General features: G+C 42.6%; 1 protein-coding gene across 1 annotated transcript in view; it reads right to left on the reverse strand.

Moving 5' to 3' along the window:
• LOC121854498 (nephrin-like) overlaps positions 1 to 22,225 on the reverse strand; it is a 146,078-nt gene extending 123,853 nt beyond the window's left edge. The window contains exon 1 of the mRNA XM_042349179.1: positions 21,776 to 22,225. Within this exon, the coding sequence (XP_042205113.1) occupies positions 21,776 to 21,851 (76 nt within the window). The 5' untranslated portion in view covers positions 21,852 to 22,225. The remainder of the gene's footprint in view (positions 1 to 21,775) is intronic.
• Positions 22,226 to 23,408: the final 1,183 nt, after the last annotated feature.

A 23,408-nucleotide genomic window follows, 5' to 3' on the forward strand; every position in this document is an offset into this window, starting at 1 on the left:
TTTGTCCCATAAGCTTTCAAGGGTTTGTCTTGCATCTCCTTGTTTCGACCTTTGACCTACTTTCCCCCCCTTGACCAAATTACAGCCACTCAACCTCGATACCTACTTGCCCCCCCACCCACCACCACCTTGCCTGCACCCCCCCCCGCCCACCACCACTTTGCCAAGTTTCACCGAAATCGATAAAGTCGTTTTTTTGCTGAATGTGTTATTGGTGTTCTGGTCTCGGTAGGGCATACATACACACATACATACATACATACATACATACATACATACATACATAGAGATATACAGGGGCATTAAATCTCCCTTCGCCCTGTGTGTGTGTGAGAGAGAAAAACATAAAGAGAGAAAAAGAGAAAGATACATAAGTGATACATAAGTGAGAAAGAGAAAGACACACAGCCACTAAATAAACAAAAAGATGCATAAATAGAAAGATAAAACACAAATACACATTAACCAAATATACCTCTATAGACATTACTATACAAACAGATAATGTATATAGATATAAAAAGAAAATATATATATACCGAATATATATTGACAGGCAACAACAATCGCCCCACAAACGACAACAAACTTCAAGATAAAAAAAACAAAACAAAATCTCACGGAAAACGTTTATAATGAATTTACTCACTTAGGAATTTTATTAGTATATAACAGAGTGTAACACGGAAATAAAGTCCCACAACTTAAACCCAAGGAAGATATAACTTAATAAAGTCCCACAACTTAAACCCAAGGAAGATATAACTTATCCCTTAATTCACTTGATTACGTATTAGGCACGGAGGGAGAGAGAATGATAAGGAAGAGAGGACAACGATATTGAAGAAGATAAAAGATAAGAAGAACGAGTAAGAGAGGAATAGGAAGAGGAGAAGGGGTAAGAGGATTAGAAGAAGAGAGAATAATAAGAGGAGGGGGAGGAGGAGAAAGAAGATGAGGAGGAGGAGCAGGAGGAGATGCTAGAGGAGGAACAGGAGGAGGGGGAGGAGGAGGAGTAGAAAGAGGAGTAAGAATAAGTGGAAAAGGACCAATAGGAGGAGGGGGAGTAAGAGGAGGAGGAGGAAAAAGAAGACTAATAAGAGGGGTAAGAGGAGGAGGAGGAGCAGGATGAGGAGCAAGAGGAGGAGCAAAAGTAGGAAGAGTAAGGGGAAGAGAAGAAGCGTAGCAGGGAGAGAAGAAGCGTAGGAGGAAGAGGAGGAGGCGTGAATGGGCATTGTCAACTCGCATTACTGAAGGCTGCCGTCAACTCTCTGGGTCAGGTGATCAGTACAGCTAACTAGATGGTGAGCCGCAGCTGACCTGACACTTCTGGCACCAGTTATTGTCTGCCTGTCTGTCTCACTGTCTGTCCGCTTGTTTCTGGCTCGAGGTTTATTTGTCTGTCTGTCTGTCTGTCTGTCTGTCTAAATGTGTGTATGGGGGAGGTTCTGGCTCTGTTTATTTTTCTATCTGTCTGTGCCTGTCTGTTTCTTTTTTTGTCTTTCCGTCTGCAGGCATGTCTCTCTCTCTCTCTCTCTCTCTCTCTCTCAATTATCGTAAACCTCAGGAACTTTCTTTCACACACTCTACCCACCTAACCACCCACTCACCTACCTAACCACCCACTTCCCTAACGACCCATCCACCTACCTAACCACCCAGACCCATCAAACTGTTGCTACACGCAGTCTTTCTTCAGTGAGATGGACCCAACACCTTGAAGACTCTAATCTAGTTTACGTGGAAGAAATTGGCCTAAAGGAGTCAGTCAGTCAGCGGGCCAAGATGAAAGCAAATTACTATGTCTTTTGGGGTTTTAAAGTACCATTATTATTATTATTATTACTATTATTATTATTATTATTATTATTATTATTATTATTGGTATTATTATTATTATTATTATTATTATTATTGTTGTTGTTGTTGTTACCTGTAGTTTACCAGGTACTGTCTTTTGGGTATCCTCCTGTACACCTGTCCTCCCTACCACCTAACCTCTCAGGTAATTATCTGATCAGCCCTACTGTTGCCCTTGCTACCACGAGGAGATGGATTCTTAAAAGCTCATTGGTTAAATATCCCACTTAATTGGATATTTTAGAGAGCTCAGACTGGCTCACTTTAGACATATGGTATCAATACTGCACTGAGACTCTACCAGATGCTTCCCCGATACTCCCAGCTGCTACCATGAAAGAGTAAGGTAAGAATCAATGAGAATCTTAGATTAAGCAGGTAAGCCTTGTGGATACCTTGTTAAGGTTTCTCTCACCTGGATTTTTTCGTGTTATGGTCAGGATGGTAACACACACACACGAGGACAGAAAACATATCACTGCGTTGCACGTTTGATAAGAAACGTCGTCTCTCTCTCTCTCTCTCCTTCTTTATCATCCTTCCTTTGCGTATGTGTTTTGCCTTTCTTTGACTGTTTAAGTATCTGGCAAACTTTCTGTCTATATAATACATCTGTCTCTTTCTGTCTGTCCCTCTCCCCTTCTCTCTCTCTCTTTCCCTTCCCTTACCTTTCTTCCCATTTATTCTTCCGTCTGCCACTCACCCACTCTTTTTCTGGCTGACAACAATAACAAAACAAAAACAACAACAAGAATTCCTCCTCCCGTAGGACTCGTTGTTGTCCTCCACTACAAGAAAACAACAACTTTTCTTCCTTTCTGACACTGGAAAGGTTGTTGTTGTTGTTGTCCTCCACTGCAATAAAACAACAACTTTTCTTCCTTTCTGACACTGGAAAGGTTGTTGTTGTTGTTGTTGTCCTTCACTACAAGAAAACAACAACAATCCTCCCTTCCTTCCTCTCAAACGAATTGTTGTTGTTGTCGTCCTTCACTACAAGACGTCAACAAAAACAACAATCTCTGTCTATCTTTCTTTCTCATTCTCTTTCTTACCTCCTCTCTATCTCTCTTTCTTCGTAGCTTTGATGAAGTCTTTTCTAAGTTTTTCCTCCAGGGTAAACAATAGACCCAAATTTTTTCCTCTCTCTCTCTCTCTCTCTCTCTCTCTCTCTCTCTCTCTCTCTCCTCGTGTCACAAGGAAGAAGTTAGAAAAAAAAAGAGACAAAAAAGATTAAAGCAACCCCCCCTCCCCCCCTAGTTCCTCCTTCAGTGGGTCGCTAAACATCTTGGCCGGGCCTTTGAGAGACACCTTTTTGAGCTTTCGACAACAGAGACGACCGAGAAAACTATTGAACAGGTGAACAAGACGGAAGGAGGAGGAAGAAGAAGAGGAGATGAAAGAGGAGGTAGAGGAGGAGATGGAAAGGAGAAATGGGTGGAGGAGGAGGAAAGAAGTGAAGAAGGAGGAGGTGGAGGAAGATGTGGGAAAGAAAGAAGTGGTGGATGAGAAAGGGAGGAGGAGGAGGTTGGAGAGGTAGAGAGTAAGAAGAGGTGGATGAGTAAAGGGATGGAGAGGAGGAGGAAGGAGGAGGACATAAAGTGGGAGATGGAGGTGATCGGTTGAGAGGGAGGAGGATGAAGAATAGGAGGAAGATGAGGAAGAAAGAGAACAAGACTGAAGAGAAGAAGGAAGGGAAGGAGGAAGAATGATCGAGGATGTACTTCTGTTTTCTTCTTCGTCTTCCCACTACTCTCTTCCTCTTCTTCTTCCTCCTTCTCTTCCCCTCTCTTTTGTATCATTCTTTCTTTTCTGTATCCCCCTTTCCTCTCTTCTCTATCCCTCCTACTCTGTTCTCCTTTTCCATCATCCATCACCCATCTCATTCCTCTCCGACTCATTCCTCCTCTTCCTCATCCTCTCTCACTTATCTCTTCCTCCTCCTATTTTACCACTCAATCCTCTTCCTCTTCCATTCATTCCTCCTACATCCCCCTCCCATCACTTCTTCCTGTTCTTCCTCTTCCTCCTCCTTGACTGGCCAACTACAAGCAGTACAGTCTAGTTGGTCACGCCATCAGCTGGGAAGTTTGGTGCCTCAGTGAGTTGTGGAGAATGAGATGAACACCTGGAACCAAGTCAAGGTAGTGTTGGGGTACAGTTAGTCTCTCTCTCTCTCTCTCTCTCTCTCTCTCTCTCTCTCTCTCTCTCTCTCTCTCTCTCAAAGACATAGATTACAGCACCCCTAACCCCTCCTCCACCCAGAAACAAACATATCGTAAATTTCTTATTGTGGCTAAGATTTTATTGTATATGTATGTATGTGTGTGTGTGTGTGTGTGTGTGTGTGTGTGTGTGTTTTACCGTAACTAAATATACTGTATTTTTACTGCTTTTTGTGTGTTTGTTTTGTTTTATCGCCGTAAGTTTTATCAAATATTATCTACGTCGATATTTTTCAATTAATGTTTATCTTATTTATTGTCGTATTGTTATATTTTATCTTAGGATTTATCGTATTTTTTTTTTCTTATATTTAATCGTAAGTTTTATTATATTTCTTAAGGTTAGTATAAACCTCCATGCAAAAGTGACTGGTGATTATACGTATTTACAGTCGCATCTCTTGACTGTGACTGGCAACGATAAATATGGATTTTTAGATCTAACTGTCGCAGGTGAGGTTGGTAGCCAGTCAGACAGGGCGTCTAACTGGGAATTGGAGAGTTTGCATACACACTCACAGTTACCCTTCCTGACAGTCTGTTAATTGGAACTGTTGGGCCTCGACAACGTAACTGGGAATGGTGATCTCAGACACTTACAGTTATGGCTTTTAACTGGATAAATATTGACAATCTTTATCTCTTAACTGGTTTGAAATTTGATTGGGCATATTGTAACCACCGATACAGTCAATTGATTAATTTAGTAATGGATTTGTAAACTGCTTATTGTAACTGTCAAACTCAGTCGTAGGTTCCTGACAGTTAATTAAACGTAAACAAACTGGTCACGTTATAAAACAAATCTGAACAATTCAAGACTGGTAACACATCCAGTAACAGTTCCTAACAGTCTATTTATCAAGGCACAAAGAAAAAGACAGACAACTGGCAGTCATGTGTGTGTGTGTGTGTGTGTGAGCGTGTGTGTGTGTGTGTGTGTGTGTGTGTGTGTGTGTGTGTGTTTGTTATTCACGCCGACGAGAGACTTTCTATTGGCCGAGAGTAGTCATGTAGACGTGCTGGGAGGGAGTGACGAGGAGGAAGGGGATGGGTGGTGATGTGCAAAAGGACGAGGAGGAGGAGGAGGAGGAGGAGGAAGTTCAAGACAGTAAGGAGGAGGAGAAAGAAGAGGAAGAAAGAGGGGAGGAGGGGGAGGTGAAAAGATGGAGAAAGAGGAGATGGAAAAAGAGGTGCTGCAGGGGAGGGAAGGGGGAGGGGGTAGAAGTGGGGAGAGGGATTAAGGAAAGAAGGCATGAAGTAGTGGGGGGAGGGAGAGAGGGAGGAAGGTGGCGACCAATCTCTAGATGTCCCCAAACTCTTACCTCCCTCCTCCCCAACACTCACCTCTTCCCCCCACACCTCTTACACACACCTCTTACCCCCCCAACACACCTCTTCCCCCCCCCCAACACACCTCTTACCCCCCCAACACACCTCTTCCCCCCAACACACCTCTTCCCCCCCAACACACACCTCTTACCCCCCCCCCACACACCTTACCCCCCTCCCCCCCCACCGTCATTGGTCTCGGACACGACTAAAAATGTATCAATCAGACGACATAAATTTACGATAAATATACGCTCAGTTAACATCATTATATTCGACATAACTTGACCTCCTCATCACAATCCTCCCTACGACTCCTCACAACCAGGAACGAGAGGACACCTACAGCCATGTTACAGTCCCATTGCAACTTTAACACCATTTTGTTTGGTATCATTGAAGCTCACAGTGATTCATTCAGTAGGGGGAAAATATATGAGATGAGATATGATATGAAGAGAACTTTTGAGAATGTGGTTCTAGATTCTCGTAAATGTGATAAACTCTAACGTTAAAATATTCCTTGTAACTGGAGATAAATTCCCATGTTAAATTGTCCTTTATAGTTTGAAATACGAGTATAATATGACGTTAAATTTTCCTCGTAACTAGTTCATTCTTATGTTTAATTTTTCTCTGTAGTGGACATAGAGAACACTCGCAATCAGTTGACCAACATGACCAAAAATATATGATCACTGTAACATAAGAATAACAAACTAAACAAGATGTCCTAATTCTCTACCAGCTGTGACGCCTAACTCCCATATAAAGAGTGTTTTAACGACGCTCTATCAGCCACTAACAGTAGGATAACAGACTCCGTAACAGCAACAATAATCACTAACAGCAATATAACAACCTTCGTAACAGCCTCCATAACAGCAGAATAAGGGACTCCATAACAGCAATAACAACCGCTAACAGCATTATATAACAGCCGCCGTAACAGTAATAACAGAAGTATATAACAGTCTCAGAAACAGCAATAGCAGCCCGCTAACAGCCGCATTAACAGCACAGTAACAGCGGGTAGAGAGAGAGACTAGTTCATTGTCTCCCACACCAGCACCTTCGCCCGAGGCTGTTATTGGTTAGTCTGTCTGCCGGCCGCGTTATTATCCCCCGCAGCAGTGTGTGTGTGTGTATGTTGTGTGTGTGTGTGTGTGTGTGTAGTATTTTTCTATCCCCCCTCAAAAAAGTGAGAAAAAACAAGGTATTTTTCTCACCTGTAATAAAAAAAAATCCCATCTAGGATAAGAAAACCTTTAACAAATTAGTATCGTTTAAGCTTTAATTATAATAAGTTGGTTAAGCTTAGCGGAAGAAGTGAGTTAAACGCAAACACTAATAGCTAACTTGATCAGTGTAGGAAGCCTGAGGGTCCCTAAAACCATTTTCAGGTGCACTTTACATCACCCGTGTTTATAAATTACCGTCCTGGAAAAAATACTATAAGGAGAGATTATATTTTCTTCCCAAGCGCTTCTAATACCCCACCCCACCCCACCCCTCCCCACTAACTCCCAATGACAACATTATTTGTTTACAAATTAGAGGGCGTTCGCACTAACCTATCCGATTGTGAAGACGCATGCATCCGATTTACGCGTAATCAAAAACAAAAGAAAACTACTCATAAACAAAGCTCTATTACTCAAGCCAAACAAAAGCAGAATTTTTACCTCTATGATGGACGTGAATACAACCACAACACGACAGTAAAGAATTAAAGAAAAAAAAAAGTTGCCTCAAGCCACCACGCATGACTTACACTCCAGGGCGTCCCGCAAAGACTACATAAAGAGGTTCCAGCCTTATTCTGTCTCGCTCTGCCATCATGTGTGTGTGAGAGAGTGATTATGAAGTGTAAGTTTGAATTGTTTGAGTGAGACGAAAGAAAAAAAGAAAGATCGAGTTTGGAAGAATATTAGAAAGGATGATGAGATGTGCGTAACGGTGCTGAGAGAGAGAGAGAGAGAGAGAGAGAGAGAGAGAGAGAGAGAGAGAGAGAGAGAGACCCTGCATACTGTACTGTGTTAGGAGAGGGAGTAATATCACCCATCCATTCATTATGTTCCTGCAAGATGTATATTAGTATTTATATTAGATACAACGTTATGTATATATGTATCACGTATATTCAGGAGGGCATGGTGGAAAATGTGTACTCCTACGTGAGCTCTGTGTGTGTGTGTGTGTGTGTGTGTGTGTGTGTGTGTGTGTAAAAGACTATGTATATCTATTGCATCTTCGCGTCGCATTATATTCACGTCTGTCTATCTGTGTCTCTCTGTATCTCTCACTCTAATCTCTTTGCATTTATCTATCTCCCCTTTCTCACTATTTACCCTCTCTTATCTCTTTCACTCTCTCCTCTCTTCACGTTGTTTCTCTTACCTTTTCTCTCACTCTTTCTCTCTCTCTCTCTTTCAATTGTGTCTCTAGTTCAGTTTTAATGAGTTTGTGGAAAGCGGACAATTAAGAAACAAGGGCGGGGAGAGGTTGAGGTGAGAGGGGGAGAGGATGGAGAGGGAGACAGAAGAGGGTGAGTGACAAGGAGGTGTGGGTAGACTAAGAGAGGGAGAGGACGTGAGAGGTGGGAGAGTGGGGGGAGAGAGTGTGAGAGGTGGGAGAGTGGAGGGAGAGAGGTGAGAGGAGAGAGGAGAGAGGTAGAGGCGAGAGTGTGAGAGTGGAGGAAAAGAGTGTGAGAGGTGGGAGAGTGGAGGGAGAGAGTGAAAGGTGGGAGAGTGGAGGGAGAGAGTGTGAAAGGCGAGAGAGTGTGAGAGGTGGGAGAGTGGAGGGAGAGAGTGAGAGGTGGGAGAGTAGGAGGAATGGACGTGAGAGGAGGAAGTGGAGAGAGAGAGAGAGAGAGTGGAGGAACAGTTCACCCATCGACCAGCTACTTAAGGCCCTGGAGAACGTCTGTGACAATTAAAGAGGAGTAAAAGACCCTCTCACTCCTCTTACCCCTCCTCCTCTTCTTCGCCGTCAACTTCAACTGCCCTCCCCACTCTCCTATCTCCCACCTACCTATCCCTACCATCTATCCCTCTCTCCTGTTTGCCTATCCACCTCTCACGCTCTCCCCATACTACACCTCACCCACCTCCCCAATTCACCTCACTAGCCCCCGGCCTTCTCCCACGCTCCCCTGCATGTCAAGTGGGTTAAAGTAATTACCCACACCGTATTCTCTTCTCTCTTTTTTTTTCTTAAATGTTTTTTTTTAGTCTTAATTTATAAGAAAAAGTAAAAAAATAATCCGCTGTGGCTGACGTCATTAAGCCTCTTATTATGAAGGCAGGTTGTTGTCGGTGGTATTATTGTTCATATTTCTATCACTGGTGTATTTATTGTTGTTTTTATTATTATGGTTGTTGTTGTTGTTGTTTGTGGTGGTGGTGTTATTATAGTTATTAATTATTCATCATCACATTGTCTTAGTTATAATGTAGACAGGTGAACAGCTGCTGACAATGACAGAGGTGAAGGTACAGGTAAATTGTCTTAATTACAGTAAAACTTAAAAAAAATTACTCTATTTTTTCCAACTGTAACTGTACTAGGATGCTGTACCTGTATTTGGATCCTTTACCTGTAACCCACATCTATGTATACCTGTACCTAAGCATATACACCTGTCCCTCTATCCTTGTACGACGAATCTTTATATATTACCTGTAACCTTAACCTGTACCTGTAACTGCACCCTATATCCCTGTATCCTAGCCTGTATCTCTTCCTACTACCTGTACCTGTCATAACACAAATAAAATAAATATATTTTGATAAGATAACCGGCGTAAGGCCTTCTCACCCAATGAAAACACAATAACAATCTCAACCAATAGCAATAACTGTAAGAAAGCGCAGACAGACAGACAAGGTGTAAGGAAACGTCGAGAAACAGACAGACAGAGAGAGAGTAAGGAAATTTAGACAGCCAGCCAGACAGTGTAAGAATATGCAGACAGACAGACAGTGTAAGAAAACGTAGACAGATAGAGACAGTAACTTCAAGAAACATACAAACTCATAAAAGGGAAAATAATACTGATTACATTATATAATGATTCCTACTGTGTTAAGACTATAATTAAGTTTCCTCTATAGTTCCTGTCGGTCTTGGAAACAACACACACACACACACACGCAAAAAGAGACACCGTGTTCGTTATTACACTCTCCAGTCGGGCACTCGGGCGCGTAAAACAAGTGAGTAGCTATTATTTTAGCTTTTTGCTTATAGTGTTGTGATTGTTTATTGTTCTTATTATTGTTGTTAGTTGTTATTATTATTATTGTTGTTGTTATTTATTATTAGTATTATTTTTAGTTATCATTATAATTATTTGTGTTTATGTTAGTTATTATTTTTGTTAGTGTTAATGTTTGTTGTTATTCACGGACATCTTAATCACTTAGCGCCATATAAAACAACTGTCCGTGCCGCCGTGTCTGTGTACGTGGCAGAACCATCGTGTGTAAGCAATAATAATTCTTGAAGGAGATGCCAGATATTTTTGAGACATGGAGAAGGAATATTGGTCGCCCCAAGAACTGGGACATAACCTGATTATTTCTAAACCTTGTGGGGGGGCGTGTGAGGTGGGGGGCGAGGTGGGTGGGTCGAGGAGAGAGGAGGATGGTTGCAGAGTTCGGGGACATATCAGGTGCTCGACTTATAGGAACGCTTTGTTGTGATATTATTCTAAGTCCATCTCTGTCATTTTCTTTGTCTGTTTTCATTCAACCTCTTTCTGATATTTACCTGTGTTATTATTATTCCTCTCTCTTCGTCTCCATCATCATCATCATCATCGGTTCCTTTCATGTACATCTTCTTGTATATTTATTCAATTCTTTTATGTTATCACGTTATCTTTATTATCGTCATTTTCTCTCCTTCTATGTTAGTTTTGTCTTTTATTTGTCCTTTGTTTCCTCTCAATTATCCTCCTTCTTCTTCTCATCCCCCATCTTCACTTTGCCTCCTGGGTGCATTGTCAGGTCACCTCTACCTCCCAACATCATCCTCATCTCTCCCTCTTCCTCCTCCTCCACCTCTTGACCTCGGCACCCACATCACGCCCCTGCCTTTACCACATCCTCCATCTCCTCCTTCACACACCCTCCCTCCCTCTCCATCCCTCAGACACACCCCTCTACCCCCCTCCTTCACATACCCTCCCCCCCTCTCTCCCTCCTTTACCCTATCTCTATCTCTCACCTCGTCTGTCTTTCTGTCTGTTCTCTCATCTTATCTTACGAACTTTTATTATTCTCTCTAAATCTGTCTATGTCAGTTTATTTTTCTGTTTGTCATTGTTGTTGTTGTTTATTTCTCTCTGGTTCTTCTTAATGTTTTTCTTATTTTCCCTTTCCTCTTCTCTCTCTCTCTCTCCTCATTACTCCTCTCTCTAATCTTCTTTACACCTCCTCTCCCTCCTCCTCTTCTTCCTCATCGTTCTCCAGACCAGATCTAACCTAACCTAGTCCACCACCATTGCCCAAGGCTACCACCATTACTAATACTATAACCAGCACTACCACTATTACTAGAGCCACCATTACTATTACACTAGCATTTTCACCTCTACCCACAACACAACCACTATTCCTCACTAGCACTACACACAGTATCCACCTCCTTGACTACCTCCCTCCCTCCCCCCCGCCTGAGGTAACTATCACCATCCCTCACCACCAGCATCACCACTAACCACTACCCCACCCCGAGGCTAACACCACTAACCCCCATCCCCTTGAGGCCACCACTACCACTGTCCCTCTCAACCTCTTGACCTCCGCCTCCCTCATCACGCACCTCCCGTCTCCACCACATCCTCTCATTACCTCCCCCCCTCACCTCTATGTCCCTCTCACCTCTGCCTCTCTCCCTCATCTCTGTTTCTCCCCCCCCCTCTCACTTCTGGTTTTATTCCTCTCAACTCTGCCTCCCTCACCTCTCCGTCCCTCTCACCTCTACCTCTCCCTCTCTTTCATCTCTGCTTCTCCCTCCGTCTCACTTCTGTTTTCCCTCCCGATTCACTCTAAATGCCCCTCCCTTTCACCCCCCCCCTTTTCTCCTTCTAACATCTCCTCCTTCTTGTTCCCTCCCTCTCAATCCCTGCGTCTCATTACCCCAACCTCCCCCTCCCTCCCACCGTGCCGCCGCCAGGTTGACCAGCGGGCATTTGCAACTTCCGTCGATGTGAAGCTCCTTTAATAGGCACCGGGAGGGGTTGCCGGTTTGGCTCAATTATCTCCCTGATTTTAAGAATTTCCTCTGGTTGTGTGAGTACATCCGGGCGCTCCTCCACACAAAGGGGCGCCCTATTCTACCCCCCGCGATTGTTATGATGTCTTATTAAAGGGGCTGGCTTAAACATCGCCAGGGAGTATTTTCTCTATATACTAAGAATACTGTAGTTTTGGTCCTGTTAAGGGTCTGACCTACAAATATCGGCGGCCAGGAAGAGGTAAATTTATATCCCCATCGTCGTGCGCTGCTACAGGTGTAACCCACAGGAAACATGTCATTAAGGTGAGCCAGGTCAAGGTATAGAGGTCAGCCCCTTAAAGTTGGGCACAGGCGATGTCCATAGGTCAGCCCCTTTATGGTAAATACTGGCGATGTTCATAGGTCAGCCACTTGATGGTAAATACTGGCGATGTTCATAGGTCAACCACTTGATGGTAAATACTGGCGATGTTCATAGGTCAACCACTTGATGGTAAATACTGGCGATGTTCATAGGTCAACCACTTGATGATAAATACTGGCGATGTTCATAGGTCAACCCCTTGATGATAAATACTGGCGATGTTCATAGGTCAGCCCCTTGATGATAAATACTGGCGATGTTCATAGGTCAACCCCTTGATGGTAAATACTGGCGATGTTCATAGGTCAACCACTTGATGATAAATACCAAGGATAACTATAGGTCAGCCACTTGATGGTAAATACTGGCGATGTTCATAGGTCAACCACTTGATGATAAATACTGGCGATGTTCATAGGTCAGCCCCTTGATGATAAATACTGGCGATGTTCATAGGTCAACCACTTGATGATAAATACTGGCGATGTTCATAGGTCAACCACTTGATGATAAATACTGGCGATGTTCATAGGTCAACCCCTTGATGATAAATACTGGCGATGTTCATAGGTCAGCCCCTTGATGGTAAATACTGGCGATGTTCATAGGTCAGCCCCTTGATGATAAATACTGGCGATGTCTATTAGTAAACCTATTGGATAAATACTGTACTATCGGTGGTGGGCGTTGTCGTCGAAATAAAAAAGGACAGTAACTTAAGATTCTAACAACACGACTTTGAGGCAGTTTTAACCTGTGATGGAGGGAAACAATAGATGGAGAGGGGGATAAGAGCGAGACTGAGTGAGGGGATGGAGGTAAGGAGGCAGATAATGGGGGAAGGGGGGAGAGAGAGGGTAGGAAGAATGGAGTGAGACAAGGAGAGAGATAGGGAGAAGTATCGAGTGAGCGCGAGGAAGGGAGGCAGGGAGAGAGGAAGGGAACAAGACGGAGGTAGGGAGAAGGAGTGAGAGGGAGCGAGGGAGAGCGAGATGGGTCGAGGCAGGGAGAGTGAGAGATGGCGCTAAGGAGAGAGGGAGGTAAGGAGGAGCGAATGAGCGAGAGGGAGGGAGAGAGTAAGGGAACAAGAGGGTGGTAGGGAGGAGCGAATAAGTGAGAGGGTGGTAGGGAGGGAGGGAGGAGGAGGAGGGGGGGGGAGGAGAGGGAGAAAGGAAGGAGAGAGAGAAAGAGAGAAGGAGCAAGCAAACGGAGGGAGGAGGAGCGAGATAGAAGGAGGCAGAGGAGAAGGAAGTAGGAAAGGAAATGATGAACGAGGGGGATGGAGACAGAGCGAGAGGGAGGTAGTGAGCAGAGAGAGAGAGAGAGAGAGAGAGAGAGAGAGAATAGTGTGTAGTGTTCAATTAAGATGCTGCATGAGGGGCGTCAGAGTCCGGATGTCGTGGTAATTAGTGGTGATCCTGGTACCTGGGAGAGTGAGGGAGTGTGAGGGATTAAGGAGTGTGGGAGGAGAGGGAGAGTGAGGGAGTGTGAGAGGAGAGGGATTATGGAGTGTGGAGGGAATGCGAGGGGTGAGGGAATGTGAGAGATGAAGGTTGAGGGACAAGTGACGATATGTGAAGGATGAGAGAGAGAGAGAGAGAGAGAGAGAGAGAGAGAGAGAGAGAGAGAGAGAGAGAGAGAGAGAGATACCACACACACATACTAAAACCCCCTCATTCACTTTCATTCCTTCCCCTAAACAAAAAAACAAAAATCCAATCAAAACAATTATCAAACAAACAAACAAACAAAAAACATCAACACAACAAAACAAACTAACAATAAACAAATAAAATAAAACCTCAAAGCAATAAAAGAAACATTACTCACCGGTTAAAAATAAACACGAAAGAGAAAAAAAATAGCAAAACAAATTATTACATCTCACTGGGATTGTCATTCAGATCAGCAACAGGAGGAATAAAAACGACAGGTAGAACACATTTAAGAGATAGTAATAAGACATGGAAGAGAGACACTACGCATGCAAGAGAGACAATACGCATGGAAGAGACAATACGCATGCAAGAGAGACAATACGCATGGAAGAGAGACAATACGCATGGAAGAGAGACAATACGCATGTAAGAGAGACAATACGCAAGTAAGAGATAGTAATAAGACATGGAAGAGAAACAATACGCATGTAAGAGATGGCAATAAGACATGAGAGACACAATAAGCATGCAAGAGACACAATACGCATGCAAGAGAGACAATACACATGTAAGAGAGACAATACGCATGCAAGAGAGACAATACGCAGGCAAGACGCGGGTAATAAGAGTCCAACTGATCAAAGACCGGTTTAGGGACAGCTGGTGGTTGTGTTAGTATTCCTCTCTCATGGTTGGAGGTGGAGGTGGAGGAGGGGGGGGTGAAGGAGGAGGAAGGAAAATAAGGTTAAGGGAGAAAATAGAAAGAAGAAGAAGAGAAATAACAGAGAGAGGGTAAGAAGAAGAAAAAGAACACCAAGGCAAGAAGAAGAAGAAGAAGAAGAAGAAGAAGAAGAAGAAGAAGAAAGAATAATAATAATAAGAAGAATAAGATGAAGAGGAGGAAAATAGGAAGAGGAAAGAGGAAAAAAGAAGAAAATATAATCACAACAACAAGATCAAGAACATGTAAAACAAGAAGAAGGGAAGAAAAAAAGTTAACAGGCTGCTCGTATGTAAGCGAGATAATGAGGGAGGGAGGTGTCGTGCGGGGGGGGGGCAGGAGAATTGTTCCCAGGCCGAGACAAAACCACAGATTGGAAACCACAACCTCAGAAAACCGCAGATGTGAAACCGCAGGATGTTGCCGGAGACCAGATTCATCTCTTGCGGTCGCCGGAGGTATCGACAACCCTGACCTTTATAATATACAGTATACATATATAAACTATAAAGTATACATATATAAACTGTATACACATCGCTCAAGAGGCAGTTGTTGTCATAATTCTCATTATATTTATGTAAAAAAATCATTATTATAGGTTATTATACGCTATTATATATCATTATTATTATAAAGATGATTTATTTACGTAAGCCAGACCACAAGTGTCACCTGTCATTATTATTGCATTATTTATCTTCCTTCTGGATTGATTTTTCTTCCGTGTGTTTCTTTGGTAGATGGAATTGTATATAGCGAGCTTGTTTATTATATATTATTATTATTCCTACCACTACTATTATTATTAGCTGTTACTTTCCGCCTTGGCCAGTAGTTAGCGAAAGTGTCAGTCTCGTCATAACATCCGACAGTGCCCCTTGGTTCGCGCAGGAGCTTAACACAGTGACAATTTGCTTGGGAGTGTCGCCGTTAAGTACCTCATAGCATCCGCGAGTCATTAGTGAAAGTCGTAACTTCTCCCTTTGCGTCAGGAAGTACCTAGTAGGACTAACAACAGGACAGTACCTCGTAGAAAGTACCCGGCATCATTCAAAAGTACGTGAGAGCATACGAAAGAACCGGCATAGTCCTACGGTAACTGACACTAACACCATCACATCATCAAAAAACTACTTACCAACCTCCATTACCAAACGACAGTTCCGGTAAGTACTTCTGCTCACCCGTAACAAGCGAAGACTCCCCCATGCGACCTATAGGAAGTACACCCAACAACATACCTTAATCCCCGGAAGTGCCCAAAATTCTACAGGAAAGTGCTAAAAATGATTTAGAATTCCCCCATAGCACCTACATAGACTACATAAAGCCCCGCCCCTACTCCAGAAGAGTACCTGTGTAGCATCCAACATCAGTCTATAACCACCCACCCCACCACCCACCCACCCACCTGAGGGAAAGCGGCGCCAGCATCACGTCTCCCTCATCGTAGTAGAGGAGATGCACCTCTCCTGGGGAACGTCTCCATGGTGATACATGCAAATGACGAGGATAAATTCAAGCGACTATGGATTCTATAGACTGGGATATGTACTTCTTAACTTGAGCTGCGTCGATACACTAAAGGGGATACATGTGTGTGTGTGTGTATGTGTGTGTGTGTGTGTGTGTGTGTGTCTTTAACTATAACAACTCAGAACCAATATACGTACGATTAATTAGGTTCAATATAATGATACTACAGGTGCGGGGATAAATTAAAGGGGAGGTACAGAAGGTGTACATAATATGCCAGGTATAACAGAGGTATAACCCGTGTGTGCCTCCCTGAGTACGTTATACTTACAACCAACATAGAACAACATATAATACGGTTAGGTTAAATACGAGGCACATATACAACCCAGGTGAGACCACAGGATAGAGAGGATAGACTAAAGTGGATGTGTGTGTGTAGGTGTGTGTGTGTGTGTGTGTGTGTGTTGTGTAGGTGTAGGAATGTGTGTGTGTGTGTGTGTGTGTGTGTGTGTGTGTGTGTGTGTGTGTGTGTGTGTGTGTGTGTGTGTGTGTGGATATACACATAATGTATGCTAACAGCCAGCCAGGGTATAAATATGATTATGTTAAGTGTAATGTAAATATATCCTCCTGGAAATACAAGTATGTTAAATTGCGCATTAAGGCTCGCATATTCACACCCGAGCAAGGTGTATAACGGGGTGTGTATAGTGCCACTACAGTATTTACAAGCATACAGTAAACAGAGGGAAATACACACCCACGCTGTAGTATGTCTGTGTATGATTACTGGTTGGGTGTAAAATGTATGATTAAAGTGATGTGAAAATATTGATCGATCTTTTCATATATTCACGAGGTAATGCATCATCTTTAATAACAGTTAACATCAGTAACAACAACAAAAACAACAATAATAATGTGTAGATTTGCTATAAAACAAATTAAAACAGCACAGAATATAAACACAAAAGGCGCCAATCAGAAATAAACCCCCTCCTTCTCCCAGCTAGAATCAATAAAACCTGATGAACTATAAACAATAAAAAATAATACAGTCAACAGTTATTGAACCAAATTAAAAAGCTAAAGATACCGATTATACACCAACACAAACATACGGATCCCAGCCATAAAGCTATCAATAAAGAATTGTTAACCGTTGAGCTATGAAGATTCCATAAACAAACAGTTACACTCACAGCTATGAAACAGTAAAGAAAATAAAAGCTATCTCCTTCAGCTAACTTCGTTATTATCTGCAGCTAAAACTCAAGTGTTGATCCCTGGTAGCCTTTGCTTAAGCTTCAACCAGAAGAGAACAGTAAGTGATGATTATTATTCTGGTGAACTCTTATTTTTATTATTGTTATTATCATCATTGTTATCATCATCATCAACATTCATTACCACTATTACCGTGAACCTCAACACGCAATATCACGTCAAAAAAAAAAACTATTATATGAAGCAAAAAGTACAGTATTTTTGTCTCTCAATAATAACAACACAATACAACTCCGGGAAATTATGCATAAATCAGGAGCCTCGGTCATCTGTATATTTTTTACTAAATAAATATATAAATTTTTTCGCTGTTGGTGAATTGGGAGAGAATTGATGGAGAGTTCAGTTATTGGCGGAAGGATGTGTGTGTGTGTGTGTGTGTGTGTGTGTGTGTGTGTGTGTGTGTGTGAAAGTGGCGTGCGATTCCCATAGAGTTTAACACAATGGTGGTCCGGCTGCCACCATCTCTCCCTCCCACCACCGCCGCTACTCCCACGGGCCACCACCACTACCACCATTATCCCCCGCCACCACCACCATCAATACCACCACAGTTATCCCCACGATCAAAAACCACTCACCACACTACCATAACTACTACGTAATTTACCACCACTACGACCAACAGAGGCAGTTTATCCCCCTCCCCCTCCCACGCATGCACCACCCACCCCGCCGCCCACTGACCCCACCCACCACCTACAGATATATCCTCCTCCTCCCATCATATCCACCCACCATCACCACCTACCACCCACTCACCCTAACACCACCACCTCCACCCCTGTACATGAAAACATCCCATCAACAAAAGCAGCTAACAAAATCCCACCTGTATTTTTCCTTCCTCAAGTTAAGTGGGATTTAGCTTACACGAACAACAACAACAATAATAAAAAAAATCCCGTTTTTTTTTCATTTAAGACTACGTTATATTTTTCTCCGTTAACGACAATACAAATCCTACCCACAGCATGGTAATATAACACAAATCCTACCCTCAGCATGGTAATATAACACAAATCCTACCCTCAGCATGGTAATATAACACAACAAATCCTACGTATCGTGTGAGTTATCCTACACGATATATCCTCAATATGCGTGTTAACAGGGAGCCGGTAATAACCTTTTGCCGTGTGAGATATCGACACAACAAGTCCCTTCTCCTGCGTGTTAATAAGTCACGGTAAATCCTACGTGTCCTGTGAGATATCATACACTAGATATCCTTCCCCGTGTGTGGTATTAGTGGTAAGAAAAAAAAAACCCTGCCGTGTGAGGTTACAACACAAAGTATATTGTAGGAAAAAAAATCAGGTGTTCCTCGTAACTATTAATGATTTCTAAACGTTTCTCCTTCACTAACGTTCATAATTTATGTTTACAGTGAGAGGCTTTCTATGACGTTCTCAGACCACACCGGGGGTACATCCTATGCCGCCAGCACACAGCAAGGGAGAAAGAGAGAGATCTGAGTGAGGATTCTCTCTCTTTTCTTACTGTGGAGCGAGCTGAAGGTGTAAATGACAGACAAGGAAGCAGATCGAGGTGAGGAAGCAAACGATAGAGAGGAAATACACACTCGTTCTCCCTCCTGTCCTGCCCCCCTCCCCCTCTCTCTGTAGTATCGCAAATGGCAGTCATACACCGCATCACAGACTCGTCACGACCAGAATCGATAAAAAGCGCACAAGTTGACTTCTTCCTCCTCCTTCACCCAGCTGGAACTTCCAAATTTAGACGATAAAAAAAAATATAAATTAATAACCAGAACGTACACAGATGCAATCACATCACTATAGATATTAATAAGATAATTTTACCTGTAATGATAATATTATTTTGAAGATATTTGGGTCAGGGAGACACGTGCAATTTAGTAATGGTTCTTGTAATATAATTATCAGGGAAAGGGTTAGTGTGGACGGCTGAAAGAACTGAAATGAACAAAAGATAAATTATAGGCTGAAGTCATAAACAAAAGAAAAATAACAATAACAACACTATCGATAGGAATCACTTGCTATCAGAGAAATAAAGAGTGAAAATAACAACAACAACAACAACAACAACAAAGGGACATACATAAAACCCGTAATAAACAAACATTCAACCAAAATCATCAACAAAAACACTGAAAAAAAAAACAAAGCGAATGACAACCGGAAACACTTCAAAACGAGAGTAACAACCACAAATTAACCGTAAAATAGGCGAATTATCAACCACAAATCACCTTTAATAACACAAACTACTCGCCAATATCAAGCACACACACACACTTAACCCCGCCCCCCCCCCATCTCCCCCCACCCCACTGACAAAGACTAACGCTCAATAAAACTTCCACCAATCCTCTTATTCCATCAGAAGCGATATTTTGATACGTCGGTAAAATATCTATCTGAATTCTGATTGGTGGATATCAATTTGTCGATATCGAACCTGTGATTAAATTATATCAATGGACGTCAGAGGTTGTTATCGATCATACTGAATCTATAATTACATCGACCTGTGGTTCGTGACTCGGTGTTGTGTAATTATGTATAGTTTGTAAGAAGAAGGAAGTTATTTATGTAGCCTTTATGTATATTATACCGGATTATATAGCAAAGGTTAGATTATAGAAGCAGATGTTATGTTATTCTGATATTTTTATAAACATGGATGATAAATTGATGTTAATTTAGGCTTTAAGCACAGGTAAATGAGGTAAGGAGAAGGTAACATGGACCACAACCCGATAATTAATTACCTTATATACAACTCAAGATCATCATATGAATAAGGAAATAATTTGACGACAAATAATCATCTTAAGAAACGTTTAGAACTCCTCTCCTGTTGACCAATTACAGACGGGTTTTACAAATATGGGGTTGCCCACTGAGCCAGTTTATTCCCACGGGCTGACACTCCCCCAAGACCCCACCAACACTAGCCAAGGACACGAATTCTCGAAGGTTCTTACGATAGACTGTCCTCCTAACTGGGAGGAGTGAAGGCGAAGGACACAAATATGGCGGCTAAAATGGCATCAAAGTTGCCGTGAGACAGTACCGAGGCGAGCTATTAATACCTGTGTCAAGAGAGGAAAAGAAACGAGGGAACCTTTAAGGGAACAGGGACGGGCTGGGTCAGGTGTCAAGGAACACTGCAGAGGAGCAAGAATCAATGCTTGCAAACACAAAGAACAGGCCCCTTGGTGGCCAGAGATAAGAATCACTGCCTTAAGGCACAAAACGAAACCGTTGATGTGTTTCATCGGTAAAGAAGCAAGAATTATTGTTTCTAAGCTCCTTAAACAAGTATTGTTGATTCTCTGGATGGCTAGAAAATAAGAATCCTTGGCTGAAAGCAATATAGCAAGCACTGACGAGTCTGTTGACGTATAGGTACATATATATCACTGCTTGGAAGCACAATATACTGGACATGGCGAGTGTGAAGCAAGAATCACTGCTTTGAAACACCATAAAATAGAATTGCCGAGATTCTGAAAGTCAAATCATGTCTAACCAATGAATGAAAGCACACCAGACAAACTCTTGCATGACAGCAATTATCATCCCCTGGACACACTTTGATATATTAAAAACACATATTATAAACTACTTACAAAAGCGCTGATATGACTGTGGACGGAGTGAAAGTGCAAAGAATCCTAACCTGAATCCCCTTCCTTCTCACTCTCACACAAGCAAATGAGAATCACCCCTTAAAATCCCCTCCCCTACCCCTCCGCACAAGCACAAGAGTATAAGAATCACCCTTTAAAAGCATTTACACAAACACTTTACGTAACTCTCTCTGTGGGAAGCAAGACCCCCTCACACACGGCAGGAAGTTAGAATCGCTGCTTGAGAGCCTCCCTACACAAACGCTAATGGGTGTTTGGCATCAAGGGAGGGCGAATCACAGCTCCCAAGCACCTGACGGAGGAGAGTGATGCGTCTTGGAAGGTTATAGCAGGACTTAGTTTTACTCGACCTGAACTTTAATGCAGGCGGAAGACACTCAGGGAAGCTTAAGGATGATAGGCATGAACCAGTGACATATGTCGTATGGTATAATGATAACAAATATAGAATGATAGTGATAGTCAAGGCCAAATGGTGTATGATTGATGATTTGTATATTATGACAATAATGTATGACGTATGATCCCTAATTGTGAACGATACCAGTTACGTATTACAGAGCGGTAATGGTGGTAAATAATGATAATTGCTTATGACAGGATGATTATTATGATGATAATTATGAGTAAAGACAAAATTAAGTTTGACAGATGGTTAACGATGATGATTGCTAATGACAGGTGATAATTAGTAATCCGTTAATTAGGTAATGATCATTATTTACGTACTGGGATAATTAACGGTGTTTTCAGGTGTGGTGTTTACTTTAAAATAATGAAATGTTGACTTTCCTTAAGAATCAAACGAGTCGGAGACAAATTCGATTATTATTGACAGAACGTGAACACATTTGACAAAACTTTTGTCAAGGAATTCAAGATTAAATACAGACAAACACAAGCAAATAAATAAGAATGCTATATGTACAACTTCAAGAGGAACGAATACTTACCAAGAGGAAGTATGGAGGAGAGGAACAGGAGGACAGTGGCACTCCAGAGAGGCAGCGTCAGGTCAAGTAGAGCCATTCTGGGTGCCAACAAACAGGTAGACCACAAACAAACACACTATCAAGCACCTCCAGCGTCCGTCCACCACATGCGTGCTACACTTCACAGTAATAATCTATACGTCATCATTTTTCAGTTTCTAGCTTCTGAAAATCCACTGGAAAGCCATGTTCCTCTGGGCCTTCTTTTAATTATTATTCCTCACTGATTTAAATGCACTGGGAGAATGATCCGATGATTTTGTATATCCTTCCGCGTGATCGACGACGTCAGCACACCTGTTACAGAGAGAAAACTGCATATGTGGGAGTCGCTGATGATGGTCGAGTCGTGGTGAGCGAGTTGGCGGGTTGTCCAGAGGAGCGAGCGACGGCGGTCCTGCCAGCACGAGCGTGGCGGCAACACTACTGTAGCCTCGCCTCAGGACCCTGGTCTAGGGGGGGTCACCGGGGCGGGGGAAGTGGAGGTTGGGGTGGTGGTGGAAGGGCAACAGGGAGGAGGGGGGGAAGAGGAGGTAGATAGGAGGAAGGTTACCCTATTCCCTTATGTACCCTCCATCACCCCTCCTCCCCCTTCTCCTCCCACAGCTTTTGTTTATACGTAGAAGTTCAATTGTTGTGTGTCGAGGTGTTGCGTTATGTGGTGCTCGTGGTGTGGAGTGGCTAAAGGGTGGAATCATCTCGTTACGTGTCATCTTGACGATTCAATTTGGTTTACAAGAGTGAAGGTATACGAAACATTATGAATCACTGCAATTATTCCATTTCACATTACCTACTGTATTTGTATGTTAAGAAGCGAATAAATTAAATAAACGTTTGAAAATTTCGTCTATCTCTTCTCCTTATTATTCCATTACCCCTTTCTTTCCCTGTTATCTATAAGTTTCTATACACCATAATCCAACCCATAGAAAATTACAAGAAGGATAATAAGTAGATATATATTTACACAGTCCAGTTTCTATTGAGGTAAATAAATCATTAATATTTCGTGAAATGGTATGCTTAGATAATTCGTTATTCGTTGTTATTATGTAGGTACGGATGTTTGGATATTACGATATGTATGGCTTAAGTAGTAGTAGTTGTTGTAGTAGTAGTAGTAGTAGTAGTAGTAGTAGTAGTAGTAACACTACTACCTACACATCTATAACGAAGCATCTAAGGATCAAATCCACCCACCTGGCGGACAAGTCATCCACATCTACTACGGTCGACTACCACGACATTACGACAGTCGACATGTGAGGGGTGGAGTGGTGGTGGGGGATACTATATGTTCTACATATGCGGTGTAATGGTCAGCATGCTCGCCTCGCAAGCGTGCGGACCCGGGTTCGATCCCCGGGCAGGGTGAAACTATCGGCAAGTTTCTTTACGCCATTTGGCTGTCTACCCAGCAGTAATTGGGAACCTGGATGTTAATCGATCTGAGAATTGTGTTCCGGGGTAATGGTTAGCCAGTGTAGTTGGCGAGTTGTCCGGTCTTCTGGGACTAGTCCTTGACACTGGGTCATGCAGCTCGTTAACTTAGGGTGTGGTTGTTGTTTTGGCAACAGCTTCTACACCTTAA

The sequence above is a fragment of the Homarus americanus genome, unplaced genomic scaffold (genome assembly GCF_018991925.1).
Source record: "Homarus americanus isolate GMGI-L3 unplaced genomic scaffold, GMGI_Hamer_2.0 scaffold51354, whole genome shotgun sequence".
In the NCBI taxonomy this organism is placed as follows: domain Eukaryota; kingdom Metazoa; phylum Arthropoda; class Malacostraca; order Decapoda; family Nephropidae; genus Homarus; species Homarus americanus.